The sequence below is a fragment of the Prionailurus viverrinus genome, chromosome X (genome assembly GCF_022837055.1).
Source record: "Prionailurus viverrinus isolate Anna chromosome X, UM_Priviv_1.0, whole genome shotgun sequence".
Taxonomy (NCBI): Eukaryota; Metazoa; Chordata; class Mammalia; order Carnivora; family Felidae; genus Prionailurus; species Prionailurus viverrinus.
Window position 1 is genome coordinate 15035291 of NC_062579.1, and position 16067 is coordinate 15051357.

At 42.7% G+C, this 16067-nt stretch overlaps 1 protein-coding gene across 2 annotated transcripts in view; it reads left to right on the forward strand.

Moving 5' to 3' along the window:
• The first annotated feature begins 2313 nt into the window (after positions 1 to 2313).
• PHEX (phosphate regulating endopeptidase X-linked) overlaps positions 2314 to 16067 on the forward strand; it is a 237854-nt gene continuing 224100 nt past the window's right edge. The window contains exons 1-3 of one of the 2 annotated variants that reach the window (XM_047845028.1): positions 2314 to 2431; positions 7087 to 7155; positions 15530 to 15691. In XM_047845028.1, coding sequence (XP_047700984.1) covers positions 2314 to 2431; positions 7087 to 7155; positions 15530 to 15691 — 349 coding nt within the window. Of the gene's footprint in view, positions 2432 to 7029; positions 7156 to 15529; positions 15692 to 16067 lie in introns of those variants that run through there. The other variant, XM_047845029.1, reaches the window with a different exon arrangement.

The following is a 16067-nucleotide window of genomic DNA, read 5'->3' on the forward strand; positions in this document are numbered from 1 at the left end:
GTTAAGTGATGGATAGGTGTAGATCAGGGTAAGTCCCCATTGCCCTCACCTCTGGGGAAATCACCATTCCAAGGTGGGTGAAGGCTACCCCAGCCGGCAACCAGCAGCCACCACTGCATGCTAGTCTGGACCCAGAAGGTGTGAAGAGACTTAGAGAAGAAAGGAAAGCTGGAAGAGGTGGGTCCTGGTGTCACGTTTGTGTGTATGGCCTCTCCCACGTGCACAGGGACCTCTCTCAAGCAGGCAAACAGTGTATGGCAGTGATCCTCTCTCCCCAGCTTTCCCTTTCCTGAGTTTGCTATGCTGCTTGAGGCTGGTCCTTGGGTCTCAGTGTTGTCATTTGCAAACCAGAGATAAAAAAAAAAATACCTTTGCCATCAAGCACGTAAATTTACCATGAAGTTAAAATGGGATATGAAAGTGCTACACCTAGGTGATGTATCGTTATCATTTGAGCATTTAGAAGGAATTGGGAGCCTGAGAGACCCCCAGACACTAACATCTGAGTTTCCTGAAGCTGCTTTTTAAGAGTGAATGTCTGGAGCTAACTTGCCTGATTTTTCTTGTTCTTATTTCTCCCTTCACTGCTATGGGCCATGGGCTGTAGGTGCTGGGGCTGTAGCATTGAACTTGATGGACATGATTCCTGACTTCATGGAGCTCACAGTCTTAAGAAGTACTATGGAGTCAAGTCCAAAAACTCTTCTGAGAATCCCATCCTAGGAGCCAAAGGCCTGCTAAGATGTGTATGGTGTAACAGCAACAAAATAACATCAACAGCTAATGAGCACATAATATCTACAATATACTGTGATGTCATAATTTGGACAAACGCTTATGCTTTTCTGGCTTTGGAGCAACATGAAATGAGCAGAAAGTAAGGTAGGATATGCTTTGGAATAAACCTCAGAAGAATCCCATGCTAAGGATCTAAGACCTGACCAAGACCAGGATAGGACCATGAACACGTGGCCATGTTATACTGGGCTCACCAGCGTCTGCTAGCTCTGGTGTGACACACAAGGCCATGGGCACAAGTTTTGCATGAGAACTGTGCTCTACTGGTTTTCAGACTGAGCTTCCACCCCCACCCCCACCCCCACTGTGACCTATAGTGAAACAAAAGCAGATAAGTAATAATTGTGTTGAGAATTAATGATATTTGTATCACTGGATAATAAAATCGGTATCATTTCAATAGCATTGGGATCTCAGTTGCCCTTCCCCATGAAGAAAGCAGATTGTCATAATTTAAATTGTTAGCATAATTAAAGAAATCAAAGACCCAGTCATTAACTCAGTCTTTCCAGAGAGACAAATTGCCTTTGATTTTATCCTGCAGAATCTGCTGAAATGGGCATTTTATGTAAACACAAAACTATGAACCAATGGCTCCCTCCGTGGGACTGGAGGACAAAATACCTGGGGGCACTTTCCATCAAAACATGCAGGGAAGAAAAAATCTTTTACCATCTCTTCTGTGGTTGCTAATAAGCCGAATTCGATCACTTACCCGCGTTCTGTACAATTCCTAGCACCACAGAGAGGAAATGCTTTTTCCTTTTCCTTAAAAAAAATTCCAGTCAAAACCATCAGCCTCCGTAGGTTGTCTTAATTGCTACTTTGCACTGCACTGGACTGTGACTCTGATTTTTGGCACATGCCGTCATACACAAAGTTCCTAAAATAAAATGCTCCAGGATATCCCAGGAACTCTTAGAGGGCTTTAAAAAGGGACTTGCACACAGAAACAGTATCTTTGATGGAGACAATTCAGGCGAGCAGAATGATTATTGCAAAAGAATTACGTGATTCATTGAGACCTTAAAGTGGGTCCGGAGAATCCTTGCCACCTAACTTATCATGGTTTGGAAGAGTTTGATGAGAATCCAGTTTTGATAAAGACAATTGTTTTTTCCTCCCCAAGTGACTATACATTTAAACAGCTAAAACATCTGTTCAGCAGCATAGTAAAACATGTACACTCAGAACGCCTGAGAGAAGAGCCTGCCAAACAATCGGTTGAGAGGGACTTTGCTGGGGGGAGAGCCCCAAGATAAAGCAACCACTGTTTGTTTTGTCTGGTCAGGGGGAAAGCCAAGGCAACCAATATTTTGGGTTTCTTTTATTTCATTTGTGAAGAAATATTTGAGAAAGGGTGGCGAGGGAAGATTTTCTGACGGGATTTTTTAAAGCTGTCTTTTAGTAGAAGAGCAAGAGAACCTTGGATGTCAACGTCTCACAGGTTCTTGAGACCAGCCACCAAACCACAAAAAGTGACTTTCTCTTCGCGTGTTCTCTACGTCCCTCCTGATGGAAGCAGAAATGGGGAGCAGCACGGAGTCTGGAAAAACAGCCAACAGAGGTACTCGAATCGCCCTGGTTGTGTTCATTGGTGGCACTCTGGTGCTGGGCACGATCCTCTTTCTAGGTAAGTGGGGCGGTGAGGCCAGGGAACAGGGCGAGTGCAGTTAAGTGTCCTTGTGCTTTATCCTGGCAAACCTTGTCAGGATGCAGGCGGGGGGGGGGGGTGGGGGGCCACTTGCACGTGTTAGTAGGTGGTGTGGCCTTAGCTTCTATTAAATATGCAAGTGCGAAAGGGGCCTTTTCTTTAGGACGCGGAATGAATAAATATGCCCAAGCTCGAGGCATATAGTCCATAATGTGAAATGGGTATAAAGTGGCTTCCGGGGGCTGGAGGATTCGGTCGTACTGGGCAAACATTTTCTTTGCGCGTTACATTTTACATTTAGCAGAATGAATGTTTGTGATTTCATAGTCAGATACTTTCATTTATTTTGTGAGGAGAGACTTTTACATAGTGATCAAAACCATGCTGGAATTTTTTGCCCCTTTGATTTTTGTTAATGTTTGCCTGAACGAATCATGAAATTTAACTAAAAAAAAAAAATATAAAGCAGTCTTTAAACATGAGCCTTGATGATATTCTTCAGTGCCTTTCTAATCCAGTGACTCTGGTGGGATGAAATGTTAACTCTGCCTTTCTAGTAGATTTAAAAATTAATATGAAGGAAAACAGAGGTTTTCAATTATTGTAATGACTCTTGGTGAGAATGATGTACCCAGAGAGCATATGTGATGAAAAGCACATTCCTATGAATAAGAATGAAATGTCTTGGAAAGGGGACACAGGTGTTCTAAAATTGTAGGCATTTTGAGCCCTTGATTATTATCCTTTGTGTTTTTGTCATACAGCCCATACTATTTCATTAGCTTGAAAGGTATATAGGAACAAGCCCTATATTTAGGAGAGTTTAGGTGCAGTCTGAAATACAGCAAGCCTGGAAACATTCTTTGGCTTGTACAGGTTTCAGGAGGCCATGTTTGTTTTGGCAAGGGAAATCAGTGATTAAACTTTAAAAGAGTTAGGGTTGTGTGGTTGAAAACTCTGCTAAAAGCAGCCAACCACCTTTCCATGTTTTCTGTGGCTGAAGATTTAGGAAATTAGATAGGTTTATTGCTTTCAATATACAGCTAACCTCCTACTCCTGCAACTGAATTTGTGGCTCTCAAACACTTTTCTGAGATTTCTCGGCACTTGGGATTTAGATGTGTCCTACCCTGAAGTACAAACAGGAGGAAAAATGATACAGGCATGCCAAGGGACTACATAGGATGTGGGAAGTGAGTGCAAAGTTAGACTATTTGTGTTTTGCGAACACTCCTACACTCAAAAATCCCAATGATGATTGCTTATTGAAAAATATGTGCTCTTTTTAACGATGTTACTATTGCTTGAGCATTTTGAAATTCCACCATTATGATTACATTCTGAGGCTGTTCCATATTAGTTGGAATATTCTCCATGGCAGCAAATCTTTGTTCTTTAACAGGAGATGATTCTTTGGAAACAGCTCTAAAGGTTTTAGAGCATAGTAAAGTTCATGAAGCCAGGCAATGCTATTATGGGTAAGGAGGCCTGCATAAAGCAGAAAAAAAATAACTTTGCAGTGTGCCCAGTAACCTGGCTCTTACTGCAGATTTCTAAGAGCAGTCTGAATGATGTTAGAGAATAAAGGTGTGGCCTCCCGACACCCTCACTACTCAGTGCGGTCCATGGACCAGCAGCATCAGCACCATTTGGGAGCCTGCGCTTCAGCCCAAGACCCACTAATTCAGAATCTGTGTTTTCATAAGATCTCCAGGCGATTCATTTGCAAATTAAAGTTTGAGAAGCATTGCTTTAGCTGACCACGTCCATTTGGATGTATACATTTGGGGATATTTGCTTTAAGATAAATGCACATTCTTTAGTAGCTTTTGTCAAACATCTCTGCACTGTTTCAGCCTTCCTTCAGCCAGACCCTTTACTGCCTAGTCCCCCAGGCTCTGCCAGCCACCTCCACCCTGCACCTAGTGAAGTCCTCGTCTAAAAATATCTAGGGACCTGAAAAGCAATGCTCTGTGTGATAATATTCTGGTTAAGTCCTCTTCTCCTCAAGGTGCTTGCTGGTTGATATTTTTTCTGTCTGATTTCAGGCACAGGCCTGCAATTTCTAGCATCCCTCTTTGTATTTTAGGTTCTGGGCTAATCTCTTCCCTAAATCTTAGTCCTTCCACAGTAAGAGCGACTGCCACTGGCCTTGGGGTGGTCTCAGAGAAGCTACAGCAATAGAATTTAAAACGACAGGTATAACCATATGCCAATAATCAGTTTATTTTAAAGTGTCCTTTCTTTTCCTCCTCCTTCACCTCTTCATCCCCACAGTCTCTTTCTCAAATGCAATGGTGGGCAAACTTTTTCTGGAAAGGGTCAGATAATAAATGTTTTCAGCTTTCTGGGCCATACAGTCTCTGTTGCTGCTACTTGACCCTGTCATGGCAAGAAAGCGACCGCGGACAAATGTGTACACAAATGTGCATGACTGTGTTCTGATATAATTTGATTTCTGAACATTGAAATTTGAATTTCAGATCACTTTATGAAATATTCTTCTTGTGGTTTTTTCCAACCATTAAAACACATAAAAATCATTTTTAGCTCACAGGCTGTACAGAAACTGGCAGGAGACTGGACTTGGCCCCATGGGCCATAGTATGCTGAGCCCCCGCTTTATGGTTCTTCTCATGCTGCCGATATGTGGATGACTCCACTGCATTCTGAGGTCATTTCCACTGGTTACAGAAAAATCTAAAATGAGAAACCAAACTGTTCTTAAATTTTTTTTTAAAGCACCTAACCAGTAAAAAGTAACACTATCATGTTTTATATGAAAAATGTTTTCCTTGTTGTCCTGATGTCTCTCACCTGCACCCTCACATTATCTGGGTTTGTTGATCCTTATTTATTTGTGGGATCTCAACCCTGCATGGATATAATGCTCTTCCTCGAGGGGTGAGGTCTGTCTGCATCTCAATTAATTTAATTTAAACCTCCCTTTTACTCATATTCAGATAAAGATACCTAGTTCTGCTTCCTTAGAGGGTTTGGGTCAAGAATTCTTTTCCATGAAAGTGGTAACTCTTTAAGTACAGCATTTCATTAGCTTTTTTTAAACAAATAAGATAAGGCTAGTATCAAGGTGGTACTGTTCGTAATCATAACAATGTTGCTTATAATAAGACTTATTTTCTCATTGTAAAAAATAACACAGGCTCATCAAAGAACATTTGGTAAACATGTAGAAGTAGACTGAAGGGAAAACGTCCCCCATGGTTCCCTCACCCAGTCCTAAGAAAATATTCCATACTAATGTTTATGGTGCACATTTATATTTTTATCTAACTTTTCTTTGCTCTTTAAAGAAATCAAAACACACCGTTATGCTAAGATACTTCTTAAAAATAGGCCCGAGATGTTCCATAGGCAGTTTTCTTGTATCTGTATTGTATCACCAGTAAAAAGGCTGTTTGGAGGATGGCGGCAAAGAACAAAGAAAAAGCAGGTTCCTCTTACAGTGTGGGTTAATAAAGAATACAAATCGTCACACTGACAACGGATGTACAAGTCTTCCATTTCTAGCAGAAATATCAGTACCGCTATGCTTTCTGATCCTGCTTCTCAGTGGACAATGCCACAGAAAGCCTTGACTACCCTTCACCCCCCACCATCCATCTCCCCACGGTCACATCTCCAAATGATTCCTTATTTCTGCTCACAGAGTACAGCAGTAATGAACCCCCCTTAACTTCCTTGGCTACCAAGAATATTTTTGAAATCTAAACCCACATCTGCTAATGCCCAGGTGCTGCCTGGAGTTGACAAACAGGGCACCCTTCTGTCTTTCTGCAGACATCCATTTAGATAATATTGCCAGCCAGATGGGTGAAATTAAGCTATTGGTGAAAAGCTAATTCCATCTCGCAGGGTTTTGGTTTTGTTTTGTTCTGGTGGAAGTAGTCGGAAGCTTGGCCCACATGCTGCCTCTGTCCAATAGCTATGCTGAGCTAGATGGCTGAATAATATCCAGTGTACTCCCCCAACCCCTTCACAGATCTATGGATAGTTCACAAAAGATTCAGAACTTGAAATGCTAATTTTCTTCTTCCACTCTGGATTTGCTCCCAATGGTATGGTTGGTAAGTTTCACTTTTTTTCCCATCTAAAATGAGAATGTAGTTGTAAACAAAAAGAGTGAAATTCTGAGACTTAAGTCACGGATAATTGGAGAAGAAGGAGACTTTAGAGATCAGGTAGCCCAGAGGCCCTCACACCTGAGCCTGCATCACAATCACCTGGGGGGCTTGCAAAAATGCAAATGGATGGGCCCCACCCCCACAGTTTCTGATTCAGGTCAGAGGTGGGGCTCAGTAATTTGCCTTTCTAAAGAGCTGGGGGGGAGGGCAGTGGATGCCTGGACACCCCACTCTGAGAAGCACTGGTCTAATTGTACCCCCTCATCTTATATTCCAGAGAACCGAATTTCAGAGCAGCCAAGAGGCTCACCAAGGTTACTTAGCTTGTGACCAGAGTCTGGCCCTGAGCCAAGTGGAAGTTTCAATTCTGTGTCAATGCTCAGAAGGATGAACTGACATCACGTGTCTAGCATATGTGCCTGACTGTGGGTTACCTGATGGTGCTCTGCTACCAGCCAGTCATTTCTTTATTTTGGTCTGTTTTTTCAGTGAGTCAAGGTTTCTTAAGTCTCCAAGCCAAACAGGAGTACTGCCTGAAGCCGGAATGCATCGAAGCTGGTAAGTCAGTTCTCCCTCCTGTGTCAAGATATAATTATGGTACCTTGGGGAGAGGAAGAGAAAACAGGTGGTATTTTTAGTATTCTGTTTGCTTGAGGTTTACCATGTACGAAATGCAAGTTTGATGAAATTGAAAGTTTACTTTCGAGTCTCAGTGTGAAGTTGTGGAGCGCAGGTTTCCTGTTTTCGTTTTCTTGGCGGAAAAACAGCTGTGCGGTGTTCCAAGTCATTGTATGGAAATCAGGAAGGGCTTTAGAAGGCCCGATGGCCTTTCTTAAGACCCGAACAGAGAGACCATCGGCATTCCTTGGGCCTCAGCTCGATATATGTCCCTATTTACCATAAGCAGTCTCTCTGAATCATTTGGTCAGTGGGTCTGACCTGTCAGCCTCCGAGCAGGAACCCTCTGTAAATCTGTGCTTCCGCAGTCGCAGTCACGCGGAATCACTTCAGGGCCTGGCGAGTCAAGCTTTTCTTGAGGTGACTGGGCCATGTATCAGTGGGAGCTCCACAGTGAATATGAGGGTTTCAAGTTGCCTCAGTTTTGCCACAGCTATTATATTCCGTCTGTAGGGAAGAGGGTTAGGGTCTAGATTTGCAGGGCCCAGAGTCCAGCCTCCCACCCTCCCCCACCCCGTTCTTTAAGTGGCAGGAACACTAATTTATTTTCCAAGGGGAAAGTCATAAGGAGGAATTAAGTACATGGCCCTTCCACTTCCTCTTGTTCTTAAGAGATTAATGAATTAATTTGCCAAATATTTACTGCAAGTCAGGCCCTGAGGTAGCAGTGAAGGTGAATGACCAGGTAGGGGAAGAAAGACCATCAATACACACGAGGTGATCACTGTGCAAGAAAAATACCGACTGGTGGTAATGTTATGCAGAAAATCAAAATATTAAAGTAGGACACTGTGATAGCAAGTGACAGGATGGCTAGACTGAAAAGTCTGAGAAAGTAATGCTGAAGTGACCCTGAATGATGAGAAGGGACGTGCTGTGGGAAGATCGAGGAAAGAGCTTACTGGGTGAAGGGGAAGAGGGCAGGTGATGAGGGTCAGTGGGGAACCCAGGTGCCGGTGATTGTGGGGTTGTCCTAAGTGTACTCAAAAGCCTCTGGAAGGTTTTGAGGAAGAGACATGATCTTATTAGCATTTAAAAAGATCTCAGCGGAGTCTCTCTGGGTGGTGAAGAGACCATAGGGAGCAAGATGGAAGAAGGTCATCAGGCAGGAGCTTATTTCAGTAAGCCAGAGGAGAGGTGAGGCTGTCTTGAATTCTGAGATGGAAGAGCACAGTGTACAGGGTTTAGGCGCCAGAGGGCTGTGAAAGGATTTGATGTGCATTGTGAGAAAAAGCAGAGAATCAAGGTAATGCTTAAATTTTTAGAGGTGGCAGTGATTGAGATGGAGAAGATTCAGGTGAAAGAGCTTTTAGATTCAGCGGCCTTATACAAAGGTAATGGATTAGACAATTATGTTATTTTTTTTGTCCTATTCTTGATCGATCGATATATATCTTTCAACCAGGCATTGTGTTAAGAGACCTACAGGTGCCATGTCATAAAATCTTCATTAGAACCTGGTGATGTCAGTGCTATCACCAGGCCCAACTAGAGATGAGGATATGGAGGCTTCCAGAAGCTAAATAACTTGCCCAGGGTCACCTCCTGAATTAGCAGGCTGGCTTCATGTCTGTTTGCTCTCCATCATTGCTTTGGTGCCCTAAGGCCGTGCCATGAAACTCTTTGGCCTTGGTCCTGTCTTGCTCTTTTTTCACGATACTATAGACCTACTAGTGTGAGGTGACTAGACAATTGTTTCAGCTTCCTGATCTCATCCCAGGAATGGCAAGAACGATTTGGGAATTCCCACGCCCTTTCCTGTTTCCACCTTGAGCAGCTAACCTAGAGTTTCCCAGCGGAGAGAAGATGACCTAGAGTAGAGTGGGGCACCAGGTGGGGCTGTCAGAAATCAGATTTTAGTCTTCATGTCACCTTGTGCTTTTGCTGTGGTACAGTCCTTGCAGATGTGTGAGAATGAAATTTTTGAACTAAAAACTTTTCATTTTGAGTTTAGGCAACTTTTTGTGTGGACAGCCACTTACTGCATGTGTTTTATCTCTACACATCGTAATAATGCAAGAGGAAAACTTACAGAATGACATTTGATAATGTCGCCTCCTGCCAGCTAGTGTGTTTTGCCAGGCTGTTCTGTTTTTAATTTTCACTTTGGTGAATGGCTTTCTAATATTGAAAAAATTATTGATTTTTCTGTTTCTGTGACGAAAGCCTCACCAAGGATACATCCTTTTCAGTGTAACATGAGCTTCACTGTGCTTAGGGGCCTGCAAAACAGCTGTTAAGTATACACTGAATAAATGGGGCCCAAGGAAGTTCTCAAATGAGAAAAGGTGGGAAGGTTTGGGGCCCAAGTGCATGGGCAAGGGCGGGGGAGGTGCCCTAGTGGGTGCGTGCGTGGGCGGGACCTGTGTGGGGGGTGCGTGCGTGCGTGGGTGAGGGAGGGGGCCCGCGCGGGTGCGTGCTTGCACGTGTGTGGGCGATGGAGGAGGGGCTGCCTGCGAACAAGGGCAAGTGAGGGGGCCTGCGTGGGTGTGTGTCTGGGGGGTGGGGGGTGGTGCCACGTGTGTGAGCTCTGCACGATGGAAGACAAAAGTGACCGATCACCTTCTGGACCTTTTCTGAACGGGTGCCACCCCCTTCTGAGATATCTGCTGTCTTTAGTTCTCTTTTCCTCCTCTTCTCCATATCCTCTTCTCCTAGTCCCGCTTTCAAAGTAAGAGGTGGAGAAAGATGTCAAGGAAAGGGCATATTAATCATGGATAGGGGCAGACAGGCTGACTTGAGTTTGAAGCATGATGTGGCCACTTAAAAGCCACATGATATTGGGCTAATTACATAAACATCCTAAGCCTCTTGTTCACCCTCTGTGAAATGGGAATACTGGTTTTTACTTAGAATACTAGTTGTGAGAATAGAAGAAAAACAATGGTGGCAGTTGTAGAAGTAATCCGGGTCCACATTGTGTAATTCTTAACCCCAGACCCAGAGAACATTTTAACTGTCAGTTTGCAAGACTGGACCTGATCTCAGTTCTTGGGATGGCAAAAGTAGATCTTAATTCATGTCAGGCTGTTGTGGGTGTTGTTTATCCCATTTTGGAAAATATGCATGTATTTCTTGTGGAATTATTAATGTGCTTGATTCAGGAGTGCCACTCCAGAATATTGCTGGGGGTAGTAAATTATCTGTGGTTATATGCACTGTATTAGTTTTGGAAAATCTGAAAATCTATGATCTCTGAAACCTATCTTACCTCAATAGTTTCAGATAAATAGGGAATGGTAATAGCAAAAAATTATATGTATGGTTGCCAGCTTTAGCTACATATGTACAATCAGGATGCTCAGTTAAATTTGCATTGCAGATAGATAACAACTGCTATTTTTTTGGTACATGTCCCCTGAGATACTTGGTACGTACCTAAAGTATAAATGCGGTCATTGATCTGAAATTCAAATTTCACTAGGCATTTTGTATTTTATTTGGCAACTGTATTTATTTGGCAGTATGCTTGACACTGCTCTAAACACTTAATGTGTATTTACTCATTTAATTCTGATGAAGCTCCTGTGGCAGTCATCCCTTTTTACAGATGAGGAAACTGAGAGGTTAAGTAACCTGCCCAAGGTTACATAGTCTTTTTTTTTTTTAACGTTTATTTATTTTTTGAGAAGGAGGCAGCGAGCACATGTGGATGAGGGGTGGATAGAGAGGGAGAAAGAGTCCCAAGCAGGCTCCACACTGATCACAGAGCACAATGTGGGTCTTGATCCCATAAACTGTGAGATTACAACCTGAGTGGAAATGAAGAGTCAGATGCTTAACCAGCTGAGCCACCCAGGCACCCCATGTTACATAGCTCGTGCATGATGTTGCTGGCATTTATTTATTTATTAAAAAAATTTTTTTAATGTTTAGTTCTGAGACAGAGAGCATGAGTGGGGGAGGGGCAGAGAGAGAGAGGGAGACACAGAATCAGAAGCAGGCTCCAGGCCCTGAACTGTCAGCACAGAGCCCTACCTGGGGCTTGAACTCACAGACTGTGAGATCATGACCTGAGCCAAAGTCGGTCGCTCAACCGACTGAGCCACCCAGGTGCCCCTGATGTTGCTGGCATTTAATCCCAGGTAGTCTGGCTCCAGATGATGCTGTACTGAAAAGGTCTGTTCCTGGCACAGAGGAAATGCTCATTATTAAGGATTTCATTATTACCACCACCACCTTCTCTTTTAAGCCTTGATTAAACTTGAAAACTCAGGCTGGTATGTGGGGTGTGATGCTTCCACCTCTACATAAACACTAGTAAGAGACCACATAGTCATTTGCCTTATATGCAATAACTAAAGAGAACACATAGCCTGGCCTTTCACAGCTTTCTTTGATCATCATGTTTCTTTTTTTTTTTTTTTTTTAATTTTTTTTTTTCAACGTTTATTTATTTTTGGGACAGAGAGAGACAGAGCATGAACGGGGGAGGGGCAGAGAGAGAGGGAGACACAGAATCGGAAACAGGCTCCAGGCTCCGAGCCATCAGCCCCGAGCCTGACGCGGGGCTCGAACTCACGGACCACGAGATCGTGACCTGGCTGAAGTCGGACGCTTAACCGACTGCGCCACCCAGGCGCCCCTCATCATGTTTCTTTTATTAAAACAAGACTGCTTGGGTTTTCTCCATGGAACTGAGCAGGGGAAAAGGAGTTGTGGTGTCTTGACAACTGTGGTCCCCCTGAAGTCTCAGTTGTCCTGCAGAAAGCACAGCCCTGTGCCCAGCTGTGAATTCTGAATGATGGATTAGGAGGTTGAAACTAGAGTTTTTCTACTCAGTGGGCTGACTTCCAAATTCTGTGTGAGTGATGTATTCCCCCACCTTAGGTCAGGGGCTGAGGTCAGAGTGGATACTGCAGTTTTGGTAGCTACCTGCACGAATACTGAGAAGATGGGAGAGAATACGTTTGAGGCTGGGGGCAGAGGGAGGTTTGGGAAGGTGGCCAGAAAGCAGTGTGCTTATGTGAATAAAAATGTTTGTGAAGGTTCTTGTATGTGACTATAAATATTGTGTGGCACTGAAACTTGTATAATCGATGTCACTGGGGTGTCATGTAGCAGATTTATTCTGCGGCTATACAGCCAGAATCATCATGAATACAAACTGAAATAAAGATCTTGTATGTTCTAGCTTATTTGCATATTTATTAATGATAAAGTAGTAGCAGTAAGTAAAAATGTAATTGGAGACCACTGAATTAATTCTGGAAGATGAAAATATTAAACCAGTTTTAAATGTATCAAACTTCTAAACCAGTTTTTTTCTTTGTCTTTTTTTGGGGGGAAGGGGTGAAGTGCTGGGGATTTTGAAGTCCTACAGAAACTAGGACATTAGTATATCATTCACTTAATTGAGGACAAAAAGCTGTTGAAAATTATGGCAAGTCTAGGCCAGAGAAATATCTAGCCTTAGGGTTTTTTTTGTTTAATTTTTTAAATTATTTTTTAATTGACATCCAAGTTAGCATATAGGGAAGTGATGATTTCAGGAGTAGATTGCTTAATGCCCTTTACCCATTTAGCCCATCCCCCCTGCCATACCCCTCCAGTAACCCTCTGTTTGTTCTCCCTCCCTGTTTTTATATTAGTTTTCCTTCCCTTCCCTTATGTTCATCTGTTTTGTATCTTTAAGTCCTCATGAGTGAAGTCATGATATTTGTCTTTCTGTGACTAATTTCGCTTAGCATAATACCCTTTAGTTCCATCCATGTAGTTGCAAATGGCAAGATTTCATTCTTTTTGATTTCCGAGTAACACTCCATAGTATATATATACCACATCTTCTTTATCCATTCATCTATTGATGGACATTTGGGCCCTTTCCATACTTTGGCTATTGTTGATAGTGCTGCTATAAACACTGGGGTACAAGTGCCCCTATGTATCAGTACTCCTGTATCCCTTGGGTAAATTCCTAGCAGTGGTATTGCTGGGTGGTAGGGTAGTTCCATTTTTAATTTTTTGAGGAACCTCCATACTGTTTTCCAGAGTGGCTGCACCAGTTTGCATTCCCACCAACAATGCAAAAGAGATCCTCTTTCTCCGCATCCTCGCCACCATCTGTTGTTGCCTGAGTTGTTCATGTTAGCCATTCTGAGAGGTGGGAGGTGGTATTATCACTGTGGTTTTGATTTGTATTTCCCTGCTGATGAGTGATGTTGAGCTTTTTCATGTGTCTGTTAGTCATCTGGATGTCTTCTTTGGAGAAGTGTCTATTCATGTCTTTTGCCCATTTCTTCACTGGAGTTTTTGTTTTTTGGGTGTGGAGTTTGCTAAGTTCTTTATAGATTTTGGATACTAACCCTTTATCTGATATGCCATTTGCAAATATCTCCTCCCATTCTGTCAGTGGCCTTTTAGTTTTGCTGATTGTTTCCTTGGCTGTGCAGAAGCTTTTTATCTTGATGAGGTCCCAGTAGTTCATTTTTGTTTTTGTTTCCCTTACCTCTGGAGATGTGTTGACAAATTGCTGCTCTAGCCTTAGGTTTAAACCTGGAGGACACATGTAGCAAACTGATAATTGGCATATATAAATTTATGCAGATTATTCTTTTTTTGGGCAATTCCTTCTTATTTAGCTGAAAACTCATTGGGTTTTATTAGTTCAAATAAATATATTCTGCCATTAATTAAAGTATGAAAATTACCCAGAATGTCATCTTTCCAATGTCATTGAAATATTGGCCACTTTGTGTTTTTTTTTAAATTTTTTTTTTTTAATGTTTATTTATTTTTGGGACACAGAGAGACAGAGCATGAATGGGGGAGGGGCAGAGAGAGAGGGAGACACAGAATTGGAAACAGGCTCCAGGCTCTGAGCCATCAGCCCAGAGCCTGACGCGGGGCTCGAACTCATGGACCGCGAGATCATGACCTGGCTGAAGCCGGACGCTTAACCGACTGCGCCACCCAGGCGCCCCCACTTTGTGTTTTAAATCAGTGCATATCTTTGTGTTAGAGTGGTAGCCAGCAGCTGTGTGACAGAAGAGAGTTGGAGTTCTGTATTAGGAGTTTTGGAACCTTCTCATGTTTTAACGAAAGATTTTTTTAAAGCTCATGGATACATATTTAAGTATGCACATACTTCCTATTTATTGACTATGTTTCACGTGTAATTGTGTGTGGGCTTATGAAAGAGGAAGAAATGGTAAATCAGTCTATTGTGTCTTTCTGTTAACACAAATACTCAGTTCTGTCCTGTTTCCTGGGCAAGAAGGGCCCTGCCCTCATTTACACTGCCCCACTTTGCCTTCCTCTGGCCGTGCCTCTCCCTGAATCCAGGGCCAAGTCAGCAGTCATATCCTTTTATAACCCAGAATTCCCTGCTAAACGGCCCTGAGCCTCCCTGCAGGGCCCATGGGGATCTCTTCCAGGAGTTCATTCCTCTGAGAGCTACATTGTATATCCAGGGGCTCAAGAATGCATACCTGGCTTTCCAAGTCTTTATGAAGGTATATTGTAAATATATCTTTTAGAGATTTAGATATGACCTGTGGGCCTCTGTTTCACTTAGCCTTCACTGTGGAACAAACTACCCCCAAACCTTAGCGTCCTGAAACATGAGTGATTTACTATTTCTTATGCTTCCGTGGGTTCATTGGGAGTTTCTCTGTTGCTGTTGCCTATGCTCGTTCATACAGCTGTATTCAGCTGGAGGGTCATCTGGCCTGGAAGGTTCCTGATGGCTTCAGTCTGCTGATTTGGTTAGTTTCTGTGTGGCCTCACCTCCTTTAGGAGGCTTTGTCATAGGGCTCCATTCAAAGGGAATTAACATGGAAGGTACAAGGCCCTTTTAAGGCCTAGCTTTGAAACTCAAAAACAGTCACTCTGCTATATTCTGGTGGTCACAGTAAGTCACAAGGCCAACCTAGATTCCTGACAGGGGAAGTAGATCCTATCACTTGATGGAATGAGTCACAAAATCACGCTGCAAAAAGAGGAGAGGGATGGAAGGAAATGTTGCACACATCTTTGCAGACAGTATACCAAAGGCTCCGTTTGTATTCATGTCCCATGGCCCACAGATGTTAGGGGCAGTGCTGCAAAAACCATAAATACCACCAAGCTTTTACCTACTCAATCTGATTATGGTAATTTCATATCGTGAAGTTGATTTGGGGAGTCATTTGAGAGGAAAAGTAAAAGCCAAGGCTTGGAAGCTGGTTCATGTGAAATTGTTGTTTAATTTGGAAGAGAATAGTACATAGTGTTCAGTGCTTGTCATTAATCCTATGATTTTCTTTTTAAATAGCTGCTGCTATCTTGAGTAAGGTAAATCTCTCTGTGGACCCTTGTGATAATTTCTTCCGGTTCGCTTGTGATGGCTGGATACAGAATAATCCAATTCCTGAAGATATGCCAAGCTATGGGGTTTACCCTTGGCTGAGACATAACGTTGACCTCAAGTTGAAGGGTAAGTTTCTACTGGGGTTTGGTGATGTACTTTTTAGAGAGCAGTACTTGACAAGAAAAACACAGTTTTGGATTTGAAGCATGCCTGCTTACTTTTTAACTAAATTCATTTCCAGCGTTTTTAAAAACAAAATATTGAAAGGAAAATAGTAGGATTTCATCCTCCCACACCTCATACACAAGCCTTTGCACAGGCTTCATTACATTTGCATTTGGTAATAGTAAGTTCTGCTGAAGGGTAAATAGCATTTCATGGAGACTGGGAGCAAAGGAATGGTTAATGAAAGTTATTTTATATCAATATACTTATTTGTCTCTTGTGTTAGGAGCAAACTTCACTTGCTCATTTGCGTCCTGGATTTTCATGGCTACAAGAT